Source organism: Nelusetta ayraudi, unplaced genomic scaffold (genome assembly GCF_046127955.1).
Source record: "Nelusetta ayraudi isolate G7.1 ecotype Tasmania unplaced genomic scaffold, CSIRO-AGI_Nayr_v1 ptg000023l, whole genome shotgun sequence".
Classification (NCBI taxonomy): Eukaryota; Metazoa; Chordata; class Actinopteri; order Tetraodontiformes; family Monacanthidae; genus Nelusetta; species Nelusetta ayraudi.
Window position 1 is genome coordinate 272,501 of NW_027466073.1, and position 23,577 is coordinate 296,077.

The 23,577-nt window shown below is 42.1% G+C and overlaps 1 protein-coding gene across 3 annotated transcripts in view; it reads right to left on the minus strand.

Moving 5' to 3' along the window:
• The window catches only part of cep89 (centrosomal protein 89), a 33,662-nt gene extending 10,918 nt beyond the window's left edge, over positions 1 to 22,744 (minus strand). The window contains exons 1-17 of one of the 3 annotated variants that reach the window (XM_076028407.1): positions 22,448 to 22,744; positions 21,196 to 21,302; positions 20,510 to 20,656; positions 20,149 to 20,332; positions 19,299 to 19,350; positions 18,191 to 18,298; positions 17,657 to 17,881; positions 17,173 to 17,309; positions 16,305 to 16,355; positions 15,433 to 15,516; positions 14,036 to 14,139; positions 13,101 to 13,216; positions 12,417 to 12,597; positions 12,038 to 12,205; positions 11,175 to 11,316; positions 9,938 to 10,027; positions 5,477 to 5,694 (exon numbers count right to left, since the gene is read on the minus strand). In XM_076028407.1, coding sequence (XP_075884522.1) covers positions 5,614 to 5,694; positions 9,938 to 10,027; positions 11,175 to 11,316; positions 12,038 to 12,205; positions 12,417 to 12,597; positions 13,101 to 13,216; positions 14,036 to 14,139; positions 15,433 to 15,516; positions 16,305 to 16,355; positions 17,173 to 17,309; positions 17,657 to 17,881; positions 18,191 to 18,298; positions 19,299 to 19,350; positions 20,149 to 20,332; positions 20,510 to 20,656; positions 21,196 to 21,302; positions 22,448 to 22,489 — 2,019 coding nt within the window. In that variant the 5' untranslated portion in view covers positions 22,490 to 22,744 and the 3' untranslated portion in view covers positions 5,477 to 5,613. Of the gene's footprint in view, positions 1 to 5,476; positions 5,695 to 9,937; positions 10,028 to 11,174; positions 11,317 to 12,037; positions 12,206 to 12,416; positions 12,598 to 13,100; positions 13,217 to 14,035; positions 14,140 to 15,432; positions 15,517 to 16,304; positions 16,356 to 17,172; positions 17,310 to 17,656; positions 17,882 to 18,190; positions 18,299 to 19,298; positions 19,351 to 20,148; positions 20,333 to 20,509; positions 20,657 to 21,195; positions 21,303 to 22,447 lie in introns of those variants that run through there. The other 2 variants (XM_076028405.1, XM_076028406.1) reach the window with 2 other exon arrangements.
• Between the last annotated feature and the right edge of the window lie 833 nt (positions 22,745 to 23,577).

Below are 23,577 nucleotides of genomic sequence, written 5' to 3' on the forward strand. Positions count from 1 at the left end.
TAGCGGAAGCTTCTCATGTCAAGTTGTGTGGTTCACTGTGTTGCTGTTTGCCATCAAAACAATGCTAGCAATCTGACACAAATTGCAATGCAAATGTTGAACCAGGTTCAACCTAAAATAACCAAGGAGTAGGCATTTAGCCAATGAGAGTGACTGGCAAAAAGAAAAATCTGCCTGTATTTTGCAAGTGGCAAGAAGTATATACAGTATTTCAGAAACTAGTCAAGCAAAGGTTATGACACTTGACTACTGCCTGCAACACAAAAGAGCTGGGAAAGGTTCCAGCATCCTGCTAACATCTGAGTGCAAGAGAAGAGAAGTGGTGGTAGAAAATGGATGGACTTAGGCCAGAGAGGCCAGACTGAGACTCTAGACATATACAGAGGAGGGACAGTGAACACGTCGGCAGAAGGACGCTGAGGTTGGAACTAGCAGGCCAAGAGAAAGAGCAGAGACGATTTCTAGACGATGTGGTAAAATGAGGGCATGAGTTTGGTTGGTGTTGAAGAATGGGACGCATAGGGTTACATTGAAGCAGATGGTTGCAACAAAAGGAGAAGAGCTGTGAAGCATGTTTTCTACCTGATCAGCCAATTTCCATGGGTTCACCATTTCAGAGCTCTCCATTAAGGTGATGGTGTGCAGTATTACACTCAGTTTTTCTGATAATCTACTGTGTCACTTTCTCTCTTCTTTAGTCTTTATTTTCTCTTCTTCAGTCTTTGCCGTTCGAGCTCTGTTCCTCTGTTGGAGCCTTTAGCGTTTTCTGTCAATTCCACATAAATACAGTTAAGAAACACATTCAGGGAAAGACAGTTGTCTTTGTGCCAGCATCTACAATGCGTTGTGAATGACTTAATTAATATGGATCAAGATTCAAGGTATATTTATTTGCATTAGCCAAAGAAACAATGGAGGAAAAATAAATAAAAAACATTAGTATACTTGGGTACACAATGAAGATTGAATTGATTGTAAAAAATATATGTGATAGTACTACTTAAGATTTATTTTAGCCTGAAAAGCTAAATAAGGATTTTCTTTGTGTGATGCATTTAAAAAATAATAATAACGATGATGGTGAATACAAACAAATGCTCTTACACACATGTATTTCATATTTTCAAGGGGGGAAGCAGAGTGCCATAATAATAGATACTGTGGTTTCTGTAATAAAAAGCTAAGTGGTTTTCCATGTATTGAGTAGCAGCAATCGCACACTGAATCACCGTTCATTAGGCCACAGTCAAAGCAGGCATACCTTCATGTTAATACTGTGGGTCACGCTGGCAATGTCAATAACAACTCAATTTAAATCTGAGAGCACTCTGCGAGCGCACTTCTCTGAGATGGGGAAAAATGTGGATCGCTGATAAGTGCTCAGTGGGAGAATCCGAGTCTAGAGAGAGAACGATGGACAAGCAGCAGACAGTCTGGGGCTTTTAAAGCTTGCTGTAACCAGCATGTAATAAAGTTTAAATGAAGTCACGAGCCGTTCTGTTTTTGGCCTGCTGTTTTAGCAGAGGAGCAAAACGCTTTGCCATAGGTCTAACCATGGTGGCACAGCATCATCTTCAGAGAGAGATCAGAGAGGGTGGCTATTGTGACAGCAAAGCAGTCGGAACCAAGCCACAGAAGTGGCAAGGATGAGAGTAAGGATAACAAACTATCAGTAGAACGTGCATCCTGTACACCACGTGTCAGACTCAAGGTCCATGGGTCACATCAGACCCTCCATGCCATTCTATTCGGGCGTAGAGAGCTTTAAAGGTTTATGATGGTCTGAATAATGAATAGCTGATTAAATAGTGTCCCTTTTGTTTTAAATTGTGTATTCAAACATCAGCAAAAATACATTTTCTCAACGAATAGTCAGAAACACTGAAAGAAATTCCAAAAATGAGACAAGTTGACGCAGAATGAACGGTGAACATGCACTTGTTCACGTGATCCACATTGAGGATTGCACACTCTAAATCTAACTCTACTCGCAGAGATTGTGCCAGTAAAAGGTGCACTTTCAATAAAGCATCTGAAATTCAATGACGGACACGCTTCAGTGGGTTTGATAGCACTTTCAGCTTTTGATTCTTTTTTTTTTTTTAAATCCATGCTGCTCAATCAATGCTTCTGGTTAAGCCAACATTCCTCCTCCTCCACAGGTCAGCTTGAACAAACCTGCAGGGGGCGTGTACAGTGGTGGGAAACTTGAGAAGCTTGAAGGATCATTCATCTAGTGAGACATGAGGCACTGGCAGCTTTTCACCTCTTGATCATTTCATTTGTCTTCATCAGTTTTATGGGGCTCCCTTAAGTCTGGCTGTATGAAGATTTACCTTTTCTCTTTAACCTAATATCCTAACTCTTCAGCAGACTTATAACAGTATCACCACTGGCCATTGTAGCTTCTTAATGACTTGGCTCTCCTCTTAAAGGAGACCTTTTCAAATGTCAGTTTGGACCTTTACCCCCCCTCCTCCCGGGAGTCAACTTAGCGTATACAGAATAAATTAGACATTTTATTTTACCAGCAAACAAGTCTGTCGTCAAACACAAGATTATTTAAATGATCAGTCTGTTCACATGTTGCAACTAAAAGCTGGGCTCTCACAATCTTACAATGTGATCCACACACATGAAATCACAAGCTTGATTTCAGTTGGTGATCACTCTGTCTGTCCAACATCTTTCTGCTACTAAGGCATTGTTTGATTGGGCTAAACACAATTTAAAAAAAGAAAAGGAAATAAATGTACTCAACCTGTATGACATCCCAAAGCAATGTCATATCTAAGAAGTTTATTGAATATTGCAAGAGGAAGACGACACATGCTGAACACAAAAACAACCAGCAACATAGTGATAGTCTTTTTACCACAGTTTTGCCACAGAGTAAGTCGACCTTGTGGACTGTAAAAGAAAAAAAAAAAAAGAAAAAAGGGAATCAGTAAATGGTTTCTACTGAGAGAACCCTCCTCACGACAACTGGAATATTGAACCAACTTAGAGCAGGGTACCTTTACAAGAAGGGTACCTTTACAGCAGGGGACCTTTAGAGCAGTAACTGTGTTTGTGGGGAGTGAACTCTGCTCCTGGGTTTGACAAGTGGTTTTTTTCCGTCTTCCAGAAGGCTTTTTTAGTGCTATAGACTGGTGTATAAAATATTGAAAACTCACTAAACCCTGCTGGGCAATTGCCAGTGCAACATCCACCTATTCAATTCATATTTCATGATGGTGAATGAACAAATGAATGGCTGGTGTTTATTTATTTAGGATCTTCATGGTAGGAGGTCGACTTTTTAGTAGTAAATATAAAAATAAAATGCGAACCAGCAAACAAGGAATGATGTAACTGCATCTACAGCATACTAAAAACCAAAAAAGTTACATAACTCTGCTTGCTGTCAGCTGACTATTTGCACAACATAGCGGTCGTATCTCTAAAGTTATCTCGCTATACAAGAAAATCCAACTTTGTCAGTTGTGTTTCATCACTGAGACGTGTCAACTGAATGAGAGCCAGCCAATCACAACTTCTTCCTTCTGATCTGTGAACAGATGTGTCATTGCTTGGTTGAAAAAGTCAAAAGCACAGATTTCCGTCAGAGTAGTTGCACATTTATCAGGGCAAACTACTAGTTGTGGTCTTCAGTGTCTCACCTATGATGAGAACTCGCTTGCCATCTCTATCTCAGCACTTTGGTCGAAGCGTATGTTAGGACGGGTGCCAAGACCACGATGAAAGTGAAATCATGTTTCCACCGAGTGAAGAACAAACACTTTAGGAGGCAAGTGAAGTTAAAAGCGAGCGGTGCTCCTCAAAGAAAAGTCTGTTTCTTTGAGATTACAGCTGTGTTGACTGATCCCACTGTGATGAGCAAACTGCACAGCTCAGGCACAAAACTGCAGAACCCCAGACTCAAAATGCGGCTTTTCATAAACACGCTTGATTGCTTGTACACAAACCTCCCCACATGACTAAAGCATCTGGTAAACAAGAGAGAAAAGCTGGATCGTTTCAACAAGAGAAGGAACCCTTCCACAATGGTATCCATCAGTTGGATACCATTAAAGTACACTTTAGAGAAACATCTTCCTCGACCTTGTGCTGTTCGAGTGAACCAGAAACTCTGGGTGGAGACAATACTGGATATTTAAACCCATTCTTACAAATGATACAACATTTTTAAATCACACAAACAGACAAGTCAGCGCACAGAGCAATATTCACAGACGAAAACATTCTGGAATATATTTCTGCTCCAGCCACAAGCTGTTTCTGAAGAAAGAGACCTAACACATAAACACTGTAACTACAATGAGCACAACTTGGAACCCAACCAAGAAAGATTTGTAAAATGGTTGAGTTTAAGGCCTAGCTAACTTCCAACATAACGTTAGAATTTGCACTTTCAGATTAGAATTTAACAAACAAAGGCCACAAATATATGTTGATGACACTACCAAAAAATCTTTCTTCATCATAGTTATTTTTAATATGTGTAAAGTTGGAATGCTTAGCGGACCTTATTAGCAGTTAAGTCAGATGTCCTATTGAAGATTCGAGAATTAAGAAATTAAATAGTTAATACGTCCATAATATGAGTTTTGATACACAGACACAGCTATAAAATAAAGATAAAAAAAAGCTGCAGAACAGCAGAGGATTAAAATTTGATCCAACTACCACACAGTCAATCACCACCAGCACGTACAGGGAAAAAAAGGAAAAGACGGAGCAGCAAAGCTTTGCCCTTTTCCTGATGGCAGAAGAACAGCTGCTTAAAATATTCAAGGCAAGGCTCAAAAACAAAAAAAAAAACCCATGCAGGTTCAGAGTTTGTTGGTGTGGGATTTTCTCACCGTACTGTATACTGCAAATTAACTTTCTAACTTATACAATCTCCTATTTTATGGATTTTTCCATTTCAGAGCATGACTTGAAGATGAGCTCTCCGCAGGCCGAGGCAGACTGCCCTCCGCCTGAGGAGCTGGAGTGCAAGATCTGCTACCAACGCTACAATGCCTTCAACCGCAAGCCCAAGATCCTGGACTGCCTGCACAGGGTCTGCACCCGCTGTCTCATCAAGATCCTGGACATTGCTGACGGGGGAGGCTTCATCTCGTGCCCCTACTGCCGGCACCAGACCTCCATCGCCGAGTACGAGCTGTCGGGTCTGCCCGACGACGCCAACATCATGTCCCATCTGGCCATGCGGGATAAATCCTGGGGCTCCGACCACAACGGGGAGGTGGTGTTGAGCCCAAAGAGCTTCTCGTCCACCAGCCCGTCCCGGGACTCGTCCAACTGCCTGGTCATCACCATACTGGAGGTGCAGAGGGACTCGCAGCGCTCCCCCAGCAGAAACGCCAGCTCCGAGGTCTACGCGGAGCAAAGCCTGGACTCGGTGTCGATCGGCTCCGACGGGCCGGCCGATCAGGACGTTGTGTCCAAGCTGTGCAATCACGTCCCGCGCATCCTGGTGTGGCTGCTGGGCTTCTTGTACTTTGGCTCGCTCCCCCTGGGGATCTACTTGCTGGTGATACAGAGAGTGACGCTGGGCATCGTGTGCGTTAGCTTGGTGCCGTCGAGCCTGACTGTTTGCCTCGTCTACGGGTTTTGCCAGTGTCTTTGCCAGGGCATGTGTGACTGTTTCTCCAGGGGTTGACAACAATGGAGAGGAAGAAAAGGCTGGAAGGCCAGGAAGCAGATAGTGGCCCAAAAAGAAGTCGAATAGACCAGCATTTCTCAACTGGTGGGTTGCGGAGCTGTTTTGATTAGGTCGCAGCTTCATGGACATTTTCCCTTCTTCTTCTTTTGTTTTTTTTTTTCAGTTTTTTTTTTTAAGGGATTTTAAATTACATATATTTATAGAGAAAATGTAGGGCATTTATTTTGCAGGACACACAATTCCATTCAATAATTCCAATAATTTATTTACCAGACATGATAGAAAGTGGGCTAGAATTTTCATTTTCTGTGGAATGAACTTGGGTTGCGACTTCATGATAAGGAAAAAGAAATTGCGTCACGAGACTCCACCAGTTGAGAACCACTGGCCTAAACAGTTCAAGACGCCTACAGGTCAAGTGGAGTTCACCCTCAACGTACATCACGCCCAGCAGTTGGCTGTACATAGAGACAACGGGTCACAACACACCTGAGATCAGCAAATTTCAGTGGTGGCAGGTTCTATTGTGATGATATCTGATCCGATTATGTGTCTTTAATTTATGTCCTTTTCCTTCAATCCTTGGTGTCTGTGTGTGTAGACTTCAAAAAAGAAAAAAAAAACACTTGAAGGTTTCATGTTATGTTCTACGTCAGAACTGAGCTCTTTTACACCACTGCGCAAAAGGTAACTCTACCTGCAGTCTGTTTGGAACTACTCATGGGTCTTTGCTCAGTGGTAACTGCCTGGGGGAACCATATCCGCCAAGACCTTGGAATATTTTTTTTTTAATTCAGAACTGAAACAAAAAAGAAGCGAAGATTGAACAATTCACCCATCATACTGTGGCTTAACTTGAGGCAGGATTTAGAGCATACTAAATAGTTATAACTCTTTGCCAGTTGAGGAATAGTGAAACGGTAAGGTTTGCTCTCTGCCTACACCAACGATGCACAAGATTAGTTAACGTAAAGGTAAACTAAGCTACTCATTCTGTGATCTATGCAGACTATTAAAAATTGATACAAAATCAAATTGATTGTTTTTGAATCAATATTGAACCGACTGAGTAATCATGGGAATCGAAACTGACTTGAATTGTGAGGCCCTCCACAATATGCAGGCCGAGTTTTGATTTGATTTATTTTTTAATATGTGGTGAAACTTTAAACGATACTGACACACGGCATTCTGTTTAAAAAGTGAAAATGAATAACTGCAGTTCCAGTGAAAAGCAGCTCTGATCCATTTTTAGCAACAACTTTTTTCTTTCTTTCTTTTTTATTGAAATTAAACCATGGTGGCTTATACCCTAATAATTTGATAATAATGCAGGCCAACCTACGCCTGATTATTAAGTTAGAATGATTAAAAAGTATCAGTTTATTGACTTTAGAAAAAGACTTTTGACATTTTAAAAACAATGTCACAAATTTTCTGATCAACATCATAATTCAGCGCCTTCTTGCTGCAGGTACTAATCACAGAGTCTGTGACAACATGAAATAAACTAATTTTTTTTTATAGTCACATCCATCTGAACCTGTTAATCCGGTGTATTTCTTTGAGTGGTAATATCAGGATGTTGTCATTTCAGGTTGTCCTCTCGAAATGCTCTCATCAAGATATACAACAGCAAGACCTTTGCAAAACGGAGAGAGAGGTTTAACACGACATCATTTAGTTTCAGTGTGATCACAACGCTACGCTTTAAATGAAGGTGAATCAGTAATAGCTGAAGGTGATATTAGGTGAACCACTGCTATGTGGGCAACGACTGAACAAGGAGGGAAAGCAGCAGAAAAAGCCATGTGACGGTGACAGGCAGCCTGGGCAATGCAGACCTGTGACCTGGCTATATTTATACATGCACTTCCTGAAATATTCAACATTTTCAGGTATTTCAAGGAGATGGAACAGCATGAATTTTAATTACACATGAATAATGTAGGCACATCTGCCTTTCCACTAGAGCACAACCCTAACACACACAGTCAATCATTTCATTTCGTTTTCACTATTAGGGTTACATTTAGGTTGATGTCAAAAGTGCTCATTTCCCTTTCGTTCTTTCTCAGAGGCTGGCGCAGTGATAGTGGTGTAGAAAATATCACCAGAGAAAGTTAAAGGCAGGAGCAGACAAACTTGATCAGCTTGATGTGTTGTTGAGACTCAGGTAAGTTCTTGAGGACGAAAGACGTGTAAATCAGAAGCATAAAAATACAAATACTTGAAAGTGTTTTTGCTTTATATATTTTTTCCATCCATCCCACTTTCTCCTGCACTCAGGGTCACACGGGTCTGCTGGAGTCTGTTTTAGCTGCCAAAGGGCAAAGGCAGGGTTCAAACTTGGCAAGTCGGCAGTTCATTGCAGGACCACATTGAAAGTACACAAACAAATTCAACCACTGACACACTCTGCTGGAGAGAATTCACGCAGACACGGGGAGAACATGCAAACTCCACACAAGCAGGTCTCAGGCCTGGGAATTGAACCCGCGACCCTCTTGCTGCGACGCGACAGTGGTTGAAGTGCACAACCATGTTGCCCTATATTAGTTCAATTACGGTATGTTTTTTTTTTTTCAGATTTAAAGCAAAGGGCCTCGGTTGGGATTTTCCAAAGTCAGCACTGATGCTGTTGCTTTCTCACAGACACAGGAGGAGAAGTAGGCAATGAAGACACCAAATGAGATCATTAAAAGGAGTCAGTCAGACTTATAAACTACTGATGTATGACTGCCAAGTTTCACATTAGAAAAGTAAGGAAAAGGCTGCATGGAGGGCACTCATCATCCAGTGGGGACTGCAGGTCAATAGAAGACTGCTCTCCAGGGTGCGTGTTAAAAACAGTGCACACTCCTGCGGAAACCTAGTAGATTTTATCCGCGCAAAATTTATTTTTATTCAATCCAATGTGCCTCAAGATAATAAGAAAATCAATCAATAATTGGAAGAGAGGAAATAGACATATAATGAACTAAGATAACATTTTTCCTTATATTCACCATGTATAGCTCATCCTGTCTTCATCTCCTTCTATTTGGTGCCATAAACTCAATATTGCACATCTCCTGCCCACTGGGCTGTTGCTATAGAGACACAACTGTCACCACCCAGATGATTCCTTTATTCCTACTTTGTGGCAAAGGCTGCTGATAAATGGAACACATGATGCAACGCACTGCTACTGCCAGACAAACCGCTTCATTACGAGCGGCAGAACAAATAAAGAAAGAGGGGCTCCACCAATTAGCACTGCTAGGCGTGCTGTAAAACAATAAAAGCAAGGAAACTGTTTTTGACAGATGGAGAAAAAGAAAATGAAATCTCCCGAAGATTTGACGCCTCCACCTTGTGAATTTTCGTGCACAAATATTCTTAGATTTCCCTGCACTAAAGTAGGTCACAACCACAACTGTGTCTTGTTAGGAGAGACGAGCGAGATATTTTTCTTCACATAGATGGACACAAACAGCTCGCACAGTTTCAAGCTGAATAAATATAAGTACGGACAGACAAAATAAGAAGCTGGGGTTTGTTTAAAAAAAAAAAAAAAAAAAAAAGCTGAAAAATGTCACTAGTTGGAAAAAAGCACGCTTTTCTGAGAAAGATAAAGTCCATTTTGATATGATTGTATTATTATTATTATTATTATTATTATTATTATTATTATTATTATCAATATTATTATTGTCATTGTTATTATTGCTTCACTTTGCACGTGAGCCTTGCTTTTCTAGGGTATCCAACCAGTTGGAAAATCTACTCTGGACCCTGATGCCAGCAAGACATTTTCCTCCACACAACTGCCGCTCATTTGCTATGTTCTTTTTTGGGATGATTCTCTGTGAACCCTAGTGATGGCTGTGCCTGTGTGAAAATCCTAGTGGGTCAGCAGTTTGTGAAATATTTAATCCAGCCCATCTGGCACCAATAACCATGCCACATAGTCACTTAAATGCCCCTTCTTCCCCATTGTGATACTGGATTTGAACTTCAGTAAGTCCTCTTTACCACATACTGTATGTCGTCAACGCGCGGGGTTGCTGCCATGTCATTTGCTAATTGCCTATTTGCGTTGACAAGCAAATGAACTATTTGTATAAAAAAAAAGTGGCAATGAGAGTACAAAAAAGGGCTGTAGAGTGAAGCGTCTCAAACTCCCAAACCTTTCTCACAAGAACTGCGTTTGTCTTGCGTGGAAAAATGACTTGAACCTGCAATTCAGGTTGCGAGCGTCACATGGATAAAGAAACTTACTTTGATCATTTCCTGAAGCTTTCCAAATCGAACGGCGCCATTCACAATCCTGTTGATGAAGCCTTGTTTCTCCTGCTGCAGAACGGAACCCTAGAGGAGGAAGAAGATGGGAGGTTAGTTATCTAAGAGAAAGCAAAGTGTTTGTGAGGGGAGTGGAATCAGACGGAGGAGAAAACAGGAAATGTAAAGGGCTGTAAGCATTAATGAGAACCGGTTTCCAGTTTATCAAACTAAATTGTAATGTTATGATGTGGAGAGCAGCTCAATCTGGGGCTCCAAGCTTCTCCTCATTATTATTAGACAGCGCTTCTTTTGACTTCTCAGTTAAGATGCCACTGGAGAATAGGGCCCTCATCATCACTTTAATGACAGGAATAGGAGGAACGCTCTTCAGCCACATGTTGCCCAGCTGCACCGTGACAACTCTGAAGGTGGTGGTTGCACATAGACACATTAGCCGCGTTCAGACCGCCAGCCAAAATCCGGTTTTTAGCCCATCCAGATTGAAACCGGATGGCTCTTTTGTAGTCGGAACAGTCACAAATCACATGAAATGCGATTTTTGCAAAATGGATTGAAAACCATCTTCGGGAGGTCGTTTCAAATGGCATTTGGACAGATGCGTCTCAGTCTGAACAGCTCCAAACACACCGATGGGTTTGGAGCTGTCCGTGACGTCACTCTACGCAACGCAAGGCTCAATGCGCCAGACTAAAGGGCGCCATTCCAGGTGCAGAGCTGTGACGTAATGGAGCAGACAGACGAAGTAGAAAACAGCAGCTCCTGGACAGAGGAGGAAACTCACTGCCACATCAGTCTGTGGGGAGATGCAGTAGCTCCATTCAAGCGCAGCTCCAGGGCATGTATGGCAACAAGTCCATCTAGTTTTTGCCGCTGTCGCAATGATATGACGCCACACACTAACACGCTACGCTGGACGACGCCTCCACTCCGACGTCGCTTGAGAAGGAATCTGATTTGAATCAGATTCGCCTGCAGTCTGAACGCAGCCAAAGACGCCCCCTGGCCCCGACTGGAAGCATCACACGTTAATGACTCATAACTAGCAAAGAAATCTTATTAGTCAGCGACATCACATTTGTACAAGATTTTTTTTTTCCCTTTTTCTTCCTTTTCCAAATGCTTTAAATGAGCCCTGTTCCCCCCCAATTATCGTGCAAAATACATCCCACAGATATCCTGCATGTGTAATGTGTAAGGGAAGTGTCAGTGATACCATCTGCAACAGCTGGTCCCTCTCCTTGGAGACGTGCTGGGCGGCGGTAAGAACCGCTTCCATGAATTGTCGAGTCTTTTTCTCTTTCAACACACACTCGTCTTTCTGCTGCTTCAACACACTCAGCCTCCTCTCAGCCTTTCTGTGTGGCAAAGACAAGAAGAGGACAGTCCAATTAAAGACAGAGGGGAGAAGCTGAAGAGAGGTACAGGGAGGTAACAGAGACGGGTGAGGGGGGAGATTTATCAAATGATTATCTTTTTTTGTTTTTTCTTTCAGAAAGGAACAATGCAATTTCTTATGTGGAAAGGTAAGACAGTGATTTAAAAGGGAAAGCACACCGAGTCACTGGATGGGAGCAGGGAGTGCCTGTAATCACTGTTTCTCAATTTTGGTTTCTGGTTATTCGTTTACTGACAGGCTGAAAACAAAATATTGCTGCTTCCATGTATCAGTAAGGCGACCGTAGCAGGACGTTTGACCTTTAAACATAGCTGACAGAATAGGCTTCCGTGGTGTCTGATGTATTGTATGCCTGCCATACAGGGTTGGTTTGGGTGGAAACAACAGGTGAGTTTAAAAGAGTCAAAGTATTTCAGAGACCCCTGATGTTTAGACACATTTCATAACCCCTGCTTTATATTATCAGGGCACATCAGGTGTGAAATACTTGTTTCTCCAACTCAGAGGTTGAGGGAGCTCGTAATGCTTTGATCCCTTATCAGGTCGGTTCTATGAAATAAACATTGAGGGCCAGATCCACAAAGCCATTGCCCGGCTTTTGCGCCAGAAAATCTGTGTAAATAGCGCCAAAAACGGTGATTCCGATCCACAGAATGAATGAATGAAAATAGATTCAATACCTGCTGACTTGCTTTCTGAGCTCCAGTTCAGACTCAACTTTCTTCAAATGAGCAGTTACGTTGCTCTTGTCCAGAGCAAGAACCCTATTTTCCTCCTGCAGGCTGGACAATCTGTGAAGCAATTCTTCCAACTCGTTTTTAGATTTACTCTGTTGTTGCTCAAATTCCCTAGGGAAAAAAACAAAACAAAAACATTACTTTTCACAGCATTTCACAGATGGGGGATGGCAACATTAATCCAGGCAGTTTAAATAATTGATACAGTTTGTGTGTGTGTGTGTGTGTGTGTGTGTGTGTGTGTGTGATTATCTGTAACATGCCAATTGCCCCCTAAACATCACGATTAAATTCCGCTGCGGTGGAGGTGACACCGTCGCACCTTCGGAGTTTCCCAGCGATGCTGCAGTGCTCGTCCCACGTGATGGAGTCCTGCAGGCGGGCCTGCAAGACCTGCACCTCTCTCTTATTTTCCTGTGCCTCCCTGTTGGTCTTTTCCAGCTCCTCCTGCAGTTGCTGCTTCTCCTCCTCCAACAGCATTAATTCCTTCGTCAGCTTGGAGACTAAAATCAGAGGAGAAAAGATGTGAGTAAATTGTCTAAATGAAAATAATTGAATATAGTTCCTTCATTTTTAACAATAGGCTGCGTTCCCTTACAGTAATTTGTTTTTTTTAACCGAGGTTTGCATGTTAAGGTGGCACTATGGCAAGCACAAGATTCCGTCCAGAAAATTGACCACGACTGTGAGTGTGATTGTAGTGTGGGTTTTGTTTTGGCTTCAATTACACACATATATTCACATGAGGTGAGTTATGCAGTTGTGTGTCTCAGGTTGCTCAGCACCTTCCCGCCAAAGACACATATTGAGGGCGCTGTCAGAGGACAGAAGTCATGACAGACGGATTCTGCATCCATGACCCACCACAGTTCATGCAGCGCCTTTTGCGCTGCTGAGCTGCTACACTTTAATCAACTGAAACATCAGGTGTGATCAGGGGTGCCTGCGCTTAGCCCGTCTCTGTCGTCATGCAGCCATTTAAAACCAGGGGGGCATAAGTCAGTACCTTCGGATTGATGTCTAGTGAGGCTGGACTTGGCTTTCACATCCTGAGCCTCCAGCTGATCCGTGAGGACCTGGTTTTCTTTTAGAACCAGGAAGGCCTGATGTTGGAGCTGCTGACTTGGGACAGAGATACAGAAAGACAGGGATGGTCTTGAACAGTACACTCATCATAGTTCCAGATCAGTACCTTACTAAATGCAAACTGACTGATGACTGAAATTATTGCGCAACATTCAGAGTTTTAGTCAGTGTGCTGCTTGTTACCTTGAACTTCTACATATAATTAAATATTCACAAAAATATCACGTCAACTCTAATCTGGCTAAGGCCTCCAGCCTGTTAGTTCCAACCTCAGCATCGGATACAGTCACTGTCCCTCCTCTGTGTATGTCTATATCTAACCTTTTGACTGGTTGGGGCCACATTGGGTTCTAAAATGTGACAGAGGGGCCTGAGCAGCAGCAGATGGATGGAGTGTTTTGGTGACCCACCTTATAGGAGAAAACAATCTATCATGGGATATGTAGAAAACATGTTGCTTTAATGTCAATTGAAAATCAACAAAAGCATGACATCAAATTATGTGTCTTTGAAGCCTCACGGTATTCAGCTCTTTAGTGACTTTATTGACTCTTAAAACACTGCAAAAATGGATGAGATACAGCTATTTCACTTATTGACTATTAATATAATTTCTTCAAGTTCTCCGGGACGGATTAAAAAGCTTAACGGGCCACATATGGCCCCTGGGCCGTAGTTTGCCCATGCCTGGTCTAAACCATCTCAGTCTGGGATCTCTGTCTTTATCTTCGAAACATCTAAAATGCTCTGTCCTTCTGGTGTCCTGCTAATGGAATGCAGTCAGTAAAGGTAAAAAGATAAAAAAAAAAAAAAAAAGAAAAGAAAAAAGAAAAAAAGATGAGTGTTTATTTCTACCAGTCCTCCTGGCGGAGCTCTCCACTCTTCGCTATTTCATCGTGAAGACTCTTGTTCTCTTTGATCACTTCCTCAACATGAGCACGCAACGTCTTCACCTCTTCCTGTTTGAAGAAAAGATACAGGGGCGACCGACTTGGAGCATATAAGCAAACAAAAGCATACATGTTAAGACAGCAAAAGACCAGGTCTCTGGAAAGGAGCAGTTAGTGACCCAAAATCCTGGATCAGAAAGTTCTACTGGATTATTGTGTTCACCAGGTATCTATTAACTTGGCAGAATTTTTTTTCTCAAATTACACTTAAATTGACAATCAACTCTACAACTAAAGGTGCAGTGTAACTTACTGGACCTGAAGTGAATCAAAGCAAACTAAAGCTGACTAATGAGAATGATAAAGTAACTGAGTCATCATTCCTACAGACTCACTTCCATTTTCCTCTTTTCCTCGTCCACTCCTACTCTACACGACCTGATCTGATCTCCAGGTTGGTCGGTAAAGTGCCGGTGTTTTTATCACCTCAATGGCTTTGTGAAAATTTAATCTGAAAATTTAGCCTAGATCAAGTAACTGAATAACTCCACAGGCCAATTCAATTTTGCCTCACTAAATATTAATCTCTTATGACATTAACATCCTTTTGTGTCTCCTTTTCTCTCTTGACCTCAGGCAATAAAAAGGTATTTAACTCCAGCACTGTGACAATCTCTGTCTTGCATTTACATTTTTTATCTGTTCATTTTTCTATTCCAAGCATTACGTGTATAAAGGTTGGTTGGGACTTTAAAAAGGAGCAACGCTGTTGCCTGTGTGCCAAATGCCCATTAACATTCCAGTTGGTCCCCATCCTCCAGATTGTGACTCAATACCAATCTAAATTTCCTTAACACGCAGCATGCATATTTTTACATTTTTAATGTTTCTCTCTCTCTCTCTCTCTCTCTCTCTCTCTCTCTCTCTCTCTCTCTCTCTCTCTCTCTCTCTCTCTCTCTCTCTCTCTCTCTCTCTCTCTCTCTCTCTCTCTCTCTCTCTCTCTCTCTCTCTCTCTCTCTCTCTCTCTCTCTCTCTCTCTCTCTCTCTCTCTCTCTCTCTCTCTCTCTCTCTCTCTCTCTCTCAACATACATGTGATTTAGGGCCTTATAAATTAAAATTGACTAATAGTGCTGCTCATAAGATGAGAATAATTTTATTTACTGACACTCTCTTCTGTTAATTCCTATAAAAACGCAGTAATCAGTTAATTGCTATGGACCAGGTGCAACCTTCACATGATTCGTACCAATTCCCCAGTGAAACCGAATGCCTACATGCAACATTTGTGCGGCACAAAAAAAGAAAATCCAGAATGTCTCTTTCATGCTTTATGGGCAACAACGCAGGTAAAAAAGAATTTACCTCAGTAGTTTGCAGGAGTGCATCTTTCTCATGAATCCTGTCTTCGTAGGCCAACAGCAGGGGTGGAAAAGATTTTATGTCATGCTACAAAGAGGAAAAAAACAATATGTTCAAGCACAGGTTAGCGTTCTAACAATTAACATTCATCACATGTACTGCACCACTGCTCGATATATCAGTCAAGCATCCACGATTTGATATTTTCATCCCAAAGACTCTCTTCTCCGTGGACGTCACAGTTAGAGCACTGCTACTGCTGCTACTGCTGCTACTGCTGCTACTGCTGCTTCTGCTGCTGTCATCATCACCTGCTGTACTACATTTAAAATTTACCACAATAAAATGACCACACTATCACACACTCTCCCTGAGATCAAAAAAGACGTCTTAATGCACCTCTCAGTGACATTTTCATGGCCAGATCCAAAAAGTGATGACTGACTTCGAGGCAGAAAACCAGTGCATACCGGATTCGGACACAGGTGGCGGCAGAGTAATTGAAATATATTCAAATGAGTCATTTTGACAATGACTAATTCATTGACTAATAAATGACAAAATTACACCGTCTTCTATGCAGATATGCCTCATTAAAAACACCCGACCCACAAAGACTTTGCGCTCTTGTCCGCAGGTAGAGAACACCGTCTGCCAAAAGCAGGCGCTGTTTATATCTGTCAAACTGTTTCTGGCATCAGAGCAACTCTGTTACACTCTGATGATGAGGAGTGTGTGTGTGTGTGTGTGTGTGTGTGTGTGTGTGTGTGTGTGTGCATAAACCTATATAAACATATTATGTACATATGTTTATATATACACATATATGTTCATAATATATACATATATATATATACTGACAATGGGATACTGACCAGCCAGGGGGGAGCGGAGCCAGTCTTGGGTAAGCCTCTGATTCTGGAACTCTGGAAGGGACAGTTCCAAAAGAAATAAGAGAAACCTTTCTAGAATTTGGCGCTCAACCAAAACAGCCTTATTCCAGACAGCTATAGGTTTTACAAAAAGGAGCAGCGTTTGAGTAGAACTACTTGCTATTCTACTGTGAGCGATGACAATAAAAACAATCTCTAGCTCAATTTCTTTTAAATACGGTAGCTATCAAATATCAATGAACAATACTGCCGCAGTCTCTGTGTGTCCCTGGCAGGTGATGACCGCGACATCAGGAGCCGGAGAATGCAGTCCTGAAAGTCTTGGTACCATTACGTCATCTTCACCACCAAGATCCGGACCCGGGACTTAGATTTAATAGAAGATCTTAAGCCAACACAAACTTAGGCTGATCTTATGCCATCACGATCTAACAGCAGATCCTCCTTTTATTTCTTCCATCTTTCCTCCCCTCCTTTGAAGGAGTGATAATAGGGGGTAGAACATACGGTCCGATCTGGTGGGGGAGGACTCAGTCCGATTAAATGTCCCGCCCTGGTTCTGCCTCCCTCTGCCAAATTCTTCCCCTTCCAAACACGGAATTAAATCAACTCAAGGATCAACTGATCGTCAAAAAAAAACATGACAAGGTACTTTGGTCAGATTGGTCCAAATTGGCAGCGCCCTCTGTCGCAGCAACTCAGGCATAACTACCATCTGATCTCGTCATTTCGTTGTATTTAGTATATTAGTATAATGGCAAACAAACAGCTGCTTTACCTTTAACTGAAGGCTTCAGACATAAGACAGTTCCACTCTGCAAAGGCAGAGATAGGGTAACAATTGTCATACCTCCCGTCTGGACATTGGTTTGAAGCGGTATTGACTCAGCTCCACGTTTAGACGATGAACCATTAATTTGAGGGCGTCATTTTCATCCACAAGCTCTTGAGCGTGTTGTCTCAAATTCTTCAGCTCTGCCTCACTACCTGCAAGAACATTATAGATTTACATCCGTTCAAAACCCTCAACAATGGTGTTATCCACAGTACCATAAAGGTTCTCACACACAGGGAGCGAATTCGCTAGGCGAGTAATTCACTTTTTTTTTAAAAAAAACCTATTGAAGTGAATGGGTCATTACAGACCCACCGGAAATTTCGCCTATTTCTCAGTGTGTAAGGACCCCATAGATAATAACAGAAATAAGCAGCAGACGAAAAAAATACATTTAACTCTAATTTGATAGTTTTCCCCCCTTTCATTTTTCCATTTGTTAGGTGTTATCATTAACTTTTCATTATACGAAGAGGCGCTACCTCCTTCTTCAGTCTACCTGTGGATGACTTTGGGTCAGATGATGCTCGTTTGTGAGTGATCTCTCGTTCCAGTCGTTCCAGTCTCTCCTGCAGCCTTGTCTGTTCGTCAAAGTCTGGTGCCCTTTTGCTCTTTGTTGGTAGGACGCACTCATCTTGTTTCTGCACCCGACCACAGGAGTCTTTAGACGGTCGTATTGCGGATGTAGGACTTCTGATTTGGGGGTCAGCGGTGGGTGGCAGAGCTGAAAGTGAACGGGAGTGCTTTTAATGACAGCCACTGAACATTTGAACATGTTCTTGGACTGTGGGAGGAGTTGGTGGTGGTCAATGGTGGTGCTACGAACCACAGCACCATCATGTTGCCCTCAAAAGGAAAAAAAAAACAACCAAAAAACTGGAGTTATGGACCAAAACAATGTTGAATTGTAGTTTGGTGGCACTTGCATGACAGCCACACTCTTTTAGCTAAATGTGAGTAAACACTAAACATGGAGGTCGTCGGATAAACATTGAACTGATCAGTTGCAAGTTTGCTGAAACCTTCTACGTACTGGGCACCACTTCTCTCAGACTTCTGCTGCTCTTCCTGGTGGAAGCTTTTTTCTTAGGGGGTTGAGAGCTCGTAACAGGAGTTTGGACCATCACTTCCTCAGTGAGATCTGAAGAAGAAGAAAACACACACACACACACACACACACACACACACACACACACACACACACACACACACACACACACACACACACACACACACACATCACTTAGCATTCACTAAAATAATACAGAGAAGCAGCACTGAGTCATGTGTTTAACATTAAGAAAGAAAGCAAAAATATGCAGCATCAAAGAGCTGCGTATGAAGTTTTGATGGTCGTGACTTCCATCAAACAAAATGCATCTCTCGTAATAAAAATTATTGGATTTTCATTGTGGCTCTCATGATGTATGAAAGTAATAACAAGTCTTTCAGCTTGTCAGGGGAACAAAGTCACTGATGGCAAACACATTAACATCTTTTTCTATTTATGTTACCAATGTCTCTTTATGTCCGCAGTTTGAATGAAAATGCTTGATCTGCTAAACGCATGGAGGGATATGTGAATCCAACATGTAAAAGAACTAAAGCCATTCTGAAACAGACAAGAATACTGTGCTATAGACAAAATATTGCTATGTTGACAATCAATAAACATGTGTTGACAAGTATGAATTTGCAATGGCTGTGTTGCTGAAATTCATAAAACAGCAAAAAATCATAGTCTGATCATAAAATGCTCGATTATTATGTATAAAAGCTATGCACTTATACGAGCCACTGTGGTGCAGAGCAGGTCAGCGCAGTTGGCTCACAGCAAGAAGGTTGTGGGTTCAAAATGTGCTTGGATCCCAGGCCAGGGGCCTGGGTTCTCTCTGGGGCCTCCAAAAAGCTGCATGTGAGGCCAACTGGGAAATCTGAATTGTTGATAGGGGTGTGTGTGTGTGTGTGTGTGTGTGTGTGTGTGTGTGTGTGTGTGTGTGTGTGTGTGTGTGTGTGTGTGTGGAGTGCAGGAGGAAGGGTATAAAAAATGGATGGATGTAATCTATACATCTATCACAACATGGGCGATGTCAAACTGCACATCTTCTCGTGTGCCCAGACGTTTCCCATTAGCGATGTACCTGAAGAGGGACCTGTTCTGCCAGACATCTGATTTGGCTGCGGTGTGCTGGTCTGGAAGAAAAGAGAATGTCAGCAAGTCTTTTCAAAAAACTGCCTGGAATCCTCAATGCCAGCGGTTCTCAACTGGTGGAGTCTCAGCACCCACATTTCTTTCCCTCGTAATATAAAGTCACAACCCAATTGTGTATTCCACAAAAATAAAAACGCTAGCCACTTTCTATCATGTCTAGTCAATAAATTATTGAAATTGTTGAACTGAATTGTGTGTCCTGCAAAATAAAGGACCAACATTTTCTCTATAAATATATATATTAAAATATCTTCTATTTTTTTTTCACAAAACACAAAGCCGCAACCCAATCGAAACAGCTATGTGATTGGGTCACGACCCACCAGTTGAGAAACGCTGCTTTATGCCATCACCACTGTCACGATCTGGAGAGAAGGTGAAGCTTCACTTCTTGTTCATCTCTAGAGAAACACGTGTGGAACACACGTGGCGGAACACTTTGTGCTTCTGTTCAATTATGTTTCAAAAAAATATATATATATATATATATATATATATCCACTTCATCATTATTCTATTTTAAGATCACTTTTACAGGCAAGAAAGTTGGTTCTGCTCTATGCTCAGAAAATATATAGTGAGTTAATAGAATGCAGTATAAAAATGGGCATGACTTAATAGGAGCCCTTCACTGCATACAAAGATTCCACACAGTCCTTCACTGGATACTTCTGAATTCTATTCCTACTTATTGACTATTAGCCAGTGGCGACAGTCAGATTCATTCTGAGAGTGGGTAGACTACATGGGAGAAACCACAGGTGCTTGAGGAATCTCACCTTCAGCAGTTTCATTGGCTGCGTGTAGACAGGTTCTGTGACTGATGGGTTGTCCTGTCTCTCCAAACTGTGGTACACATGTTCCTCTCTGACCTCTTCATTCTCCACAGCCTCGTCGCTGTCCTCCAACTCCTCCTCTGAGTGTGAGGGCGGGTGGCTGGTTAAATCCCCCGAGCGCCTGTCTCTGTGCACGGTGAGACAATGAAACATCTCAAAGTATGATGACAGTTATATTTTTCATAACAGTTTTCTTCGGTGTAGAAAAGCAGGGCAAGTCACCAGGTTTAAATGTGGAATTACAATCTGAACTTCTGTGACAAAGAGAGTTGAGACGACGCAATTGCGTTGCCAAGGAGTTTACCTGGTGTAAAGTGCAGTGCTGAAATTTGGTTCCGATCTGAAGGTCTCTGATTGGCCACTCTCAGAGAAGGACCTGGGCCTGGCAGGGGGGATGGCCCAGGTCTGTCCGGTGAGCGAAGACGACAGAATGGCTGCTGCTAACGCTGATCTGTGGAAGCAGGAACATCAGCTACTAATTCAAAGTGCAGTTAAAAAGGAAGGCATTTCCATTTACACATTAACAGTGTTTGTGGGAAACTGTGGTAGCTTGACTGGTGCAAATATTAAATGACAATTTAAGCTGCCAATGATTCTGATTTTTTTGTATTGTATTATTATGTCTAGGCTGATACAGGCTTTGTGAATAACATTCAGAGAACCTATCACTGATCTGCAGCTACCCAGTCAAGAGTAGTTATTAGTATGTTAGATGATTAAACGTCCTTGAGTTTCATGGAATTACAGTCACATACTGAGGTAGTCTGCGTTCAGCCTCATCTCAGAGGCATGAATATTGCTTGATGTAATGTCTCCGACAACCACAAGGGGGAATGCTACTTTCATTCTATGAAAATAACAAGATGTTATTTGATATAGTGGATAGTTGTCGGTTGCAGCACCAGTCAAACCCAAATTAACACACAAATGGAGGTGAGCAGAGGATGAGGGAAGCACACAGGTTGTAGGAAGAGGGGCAGTGTTGGTTACCTGGTTCTTTCAGGTGAGGGGTCGGGGGTGCGTGGAGGTGGGGTACGAGGAACTGCAGGCTTGGGAGCAATGGAGGCAGCGGGGACCAAGCCATGTGCTATGTTCTTCTACACAACACACACAGGGAGTTGAGGGAGTTTATTAGTACAGATATGGGGGGGGGGGGGGGGGGGGGAACAAAACATGAAAGGCACTATTGTTGTTCTCATGACAGCTGACGAGTGTTTGTTTTTTTTTCTTTTCAAGCAGGCAGCTGAATGAAGCAACAATATGTGGTAGCTTGTGACGGGGAAGGTTGTTGGGTTGAATCCTCGAACAGGCTGAGATTTGGGCGATTAAGTGGTCACTACTTCTCCACACCCTCATTACCAACACACAGGCAAGGCCTCTAAAAGGTTGTAATGTCTACAAATACAATAGGTCGAATTCATATAAATGATTTAGGCCAGTGGCTGTCAACTTGTGGAGTCTCAGGACCCACATTTTTTCCCACACCATGAAGCCACGACCCAAATTTATTCCACAACACTCAAATTTATTTCACAACACTCAAATTTATTTCACAACACTCAATTTATTTCACAAAAATAAAAACGCTAGCCCACTTTATATCATGTCTAGTAAATAAATAATTGAAATTAATTTTCAAGGTTTTTTGGGGTTTTGTTTTTTTTTTTAAGGAAAGAAAAAAAAAAAGAAAGAAAAAAAAAGAAAAAAGGAAACTGTCCACGAAGCCACAACCCAATCAAAATAGCTCTGCAACCCAAAAGTGGGTCGCGACCCACCAGTTGAGAAACACTGATTTAGGCCGTAAAGTGAAGGTAGAAAAAGTGCCTAGATTATTTTCCTCCTCACATCAGGGCACTCTATTTCAAGAGTAACTTGTTGCATGAAATCCAGCGTCTCCAGAAACACGATCACAATTCAAATCAATGCAGTGCAATGTTGCAGCGAGTTCACGACTGTACTGTACACCCTGCAATCCAAGCAGCCATTGCAAGCAGTCTCTGTACGTCTTCTATCGTCTCCCTGTGTAAATCCCGCACCGCTTTATTGCTGACCGGATGAAACTAAAAGCAGCCTAACCTCACGGCTTGATTTCCACAACGGGATCATTACAGTAACTCCACTTGGGGTTAGCAGAATACGAATACGTGAATACACACTGCTACCGTGTATCGGCGATTAACTGAAACAGAAAAGTCCGAACACAAAACACAAACGGCACACATAAAGTGAAGAAACAACTTACAAACTCCCCTGTTGTGTCTCTCCTGAGGCTGAACTTGAACATTGTGGGGGAATAGGTTTTGACTCCTCGCTTCACCTGGTATTAAGTAGTTCAGTTCAGGGGAAACGGCTTAACCCTTTATTAAGCATCGTTTTCGTCTATACCAGTAGATTTTGAGCGTTAGTTAATTATCAATTAACCCCTTTGAATCAAAGTGAATTCAAAAACTTCCGCGAAAACTGGGCAAGCAACATTTTGGTGGAAGTCAACTTCCTGATCCCTCGTATCTAGGCGCTATTCCACATTACGGGACCTAGCTACAACAATACCGCTGATTGGCTGTTACTGTGACGAATGCCGCGCGTATACACACACACACACACACACACACACACACACACACACACACACACACACACACACACACACACACGCCATAGCAATGACGTCGTTACTAACCTGCGGTACTGCCAGCAGGGGGCACTGTTGGACTGTGTGACGACAGATCCAGAACTTCGGCCTGATTTATGATATCTAAATTTGTAAAAACTTCATATACCTCCCATAAATGCATTAATAAATGTGCATACTCGCAATAAAAATACAAGTAACTTGGTTTCCCCACACAGTACGGTCATGTTTTTAAGGAAGCCTGGTATGCCTGGTAAACCAACGAAAAAGGTAGACCAGGTATGCAGGTTTTGGGTGCGCAGGCCCCTGTTGCTCACTGGCAAGCTGCGGGGAGGTAGGGCGGGCGAAAAAGCACAGCAATTCGAAATCTAACCATTTTATATCCACCCATTTCTTCATGAACTTTCCAAATATTACACATTTAATACTTAAAGATACCTTCGCTGTTCTCTCTATTCAAATGTGTCGTTGATCATTCCTCATCCACGTTTCCTTTTGACGGATGATTATCAAGGGCCGGAATATGCTATTTGGCAGGGACATCCCAATCAATCTTGTTTTTAGCAAGTATTTAGCAAAAATAAGACTGAAAGTTGATTTAATTTCAGTTCCAATTTGTATCCTCTACTGAACAAGGAAATTAAAATTAGTCAAAGCACCACAGGACGTGAGAAATTTACAGGTAACAATGAAATAATGATAATGATTTTCATTTTGTTGTAATTCATGGAGATTTAGGG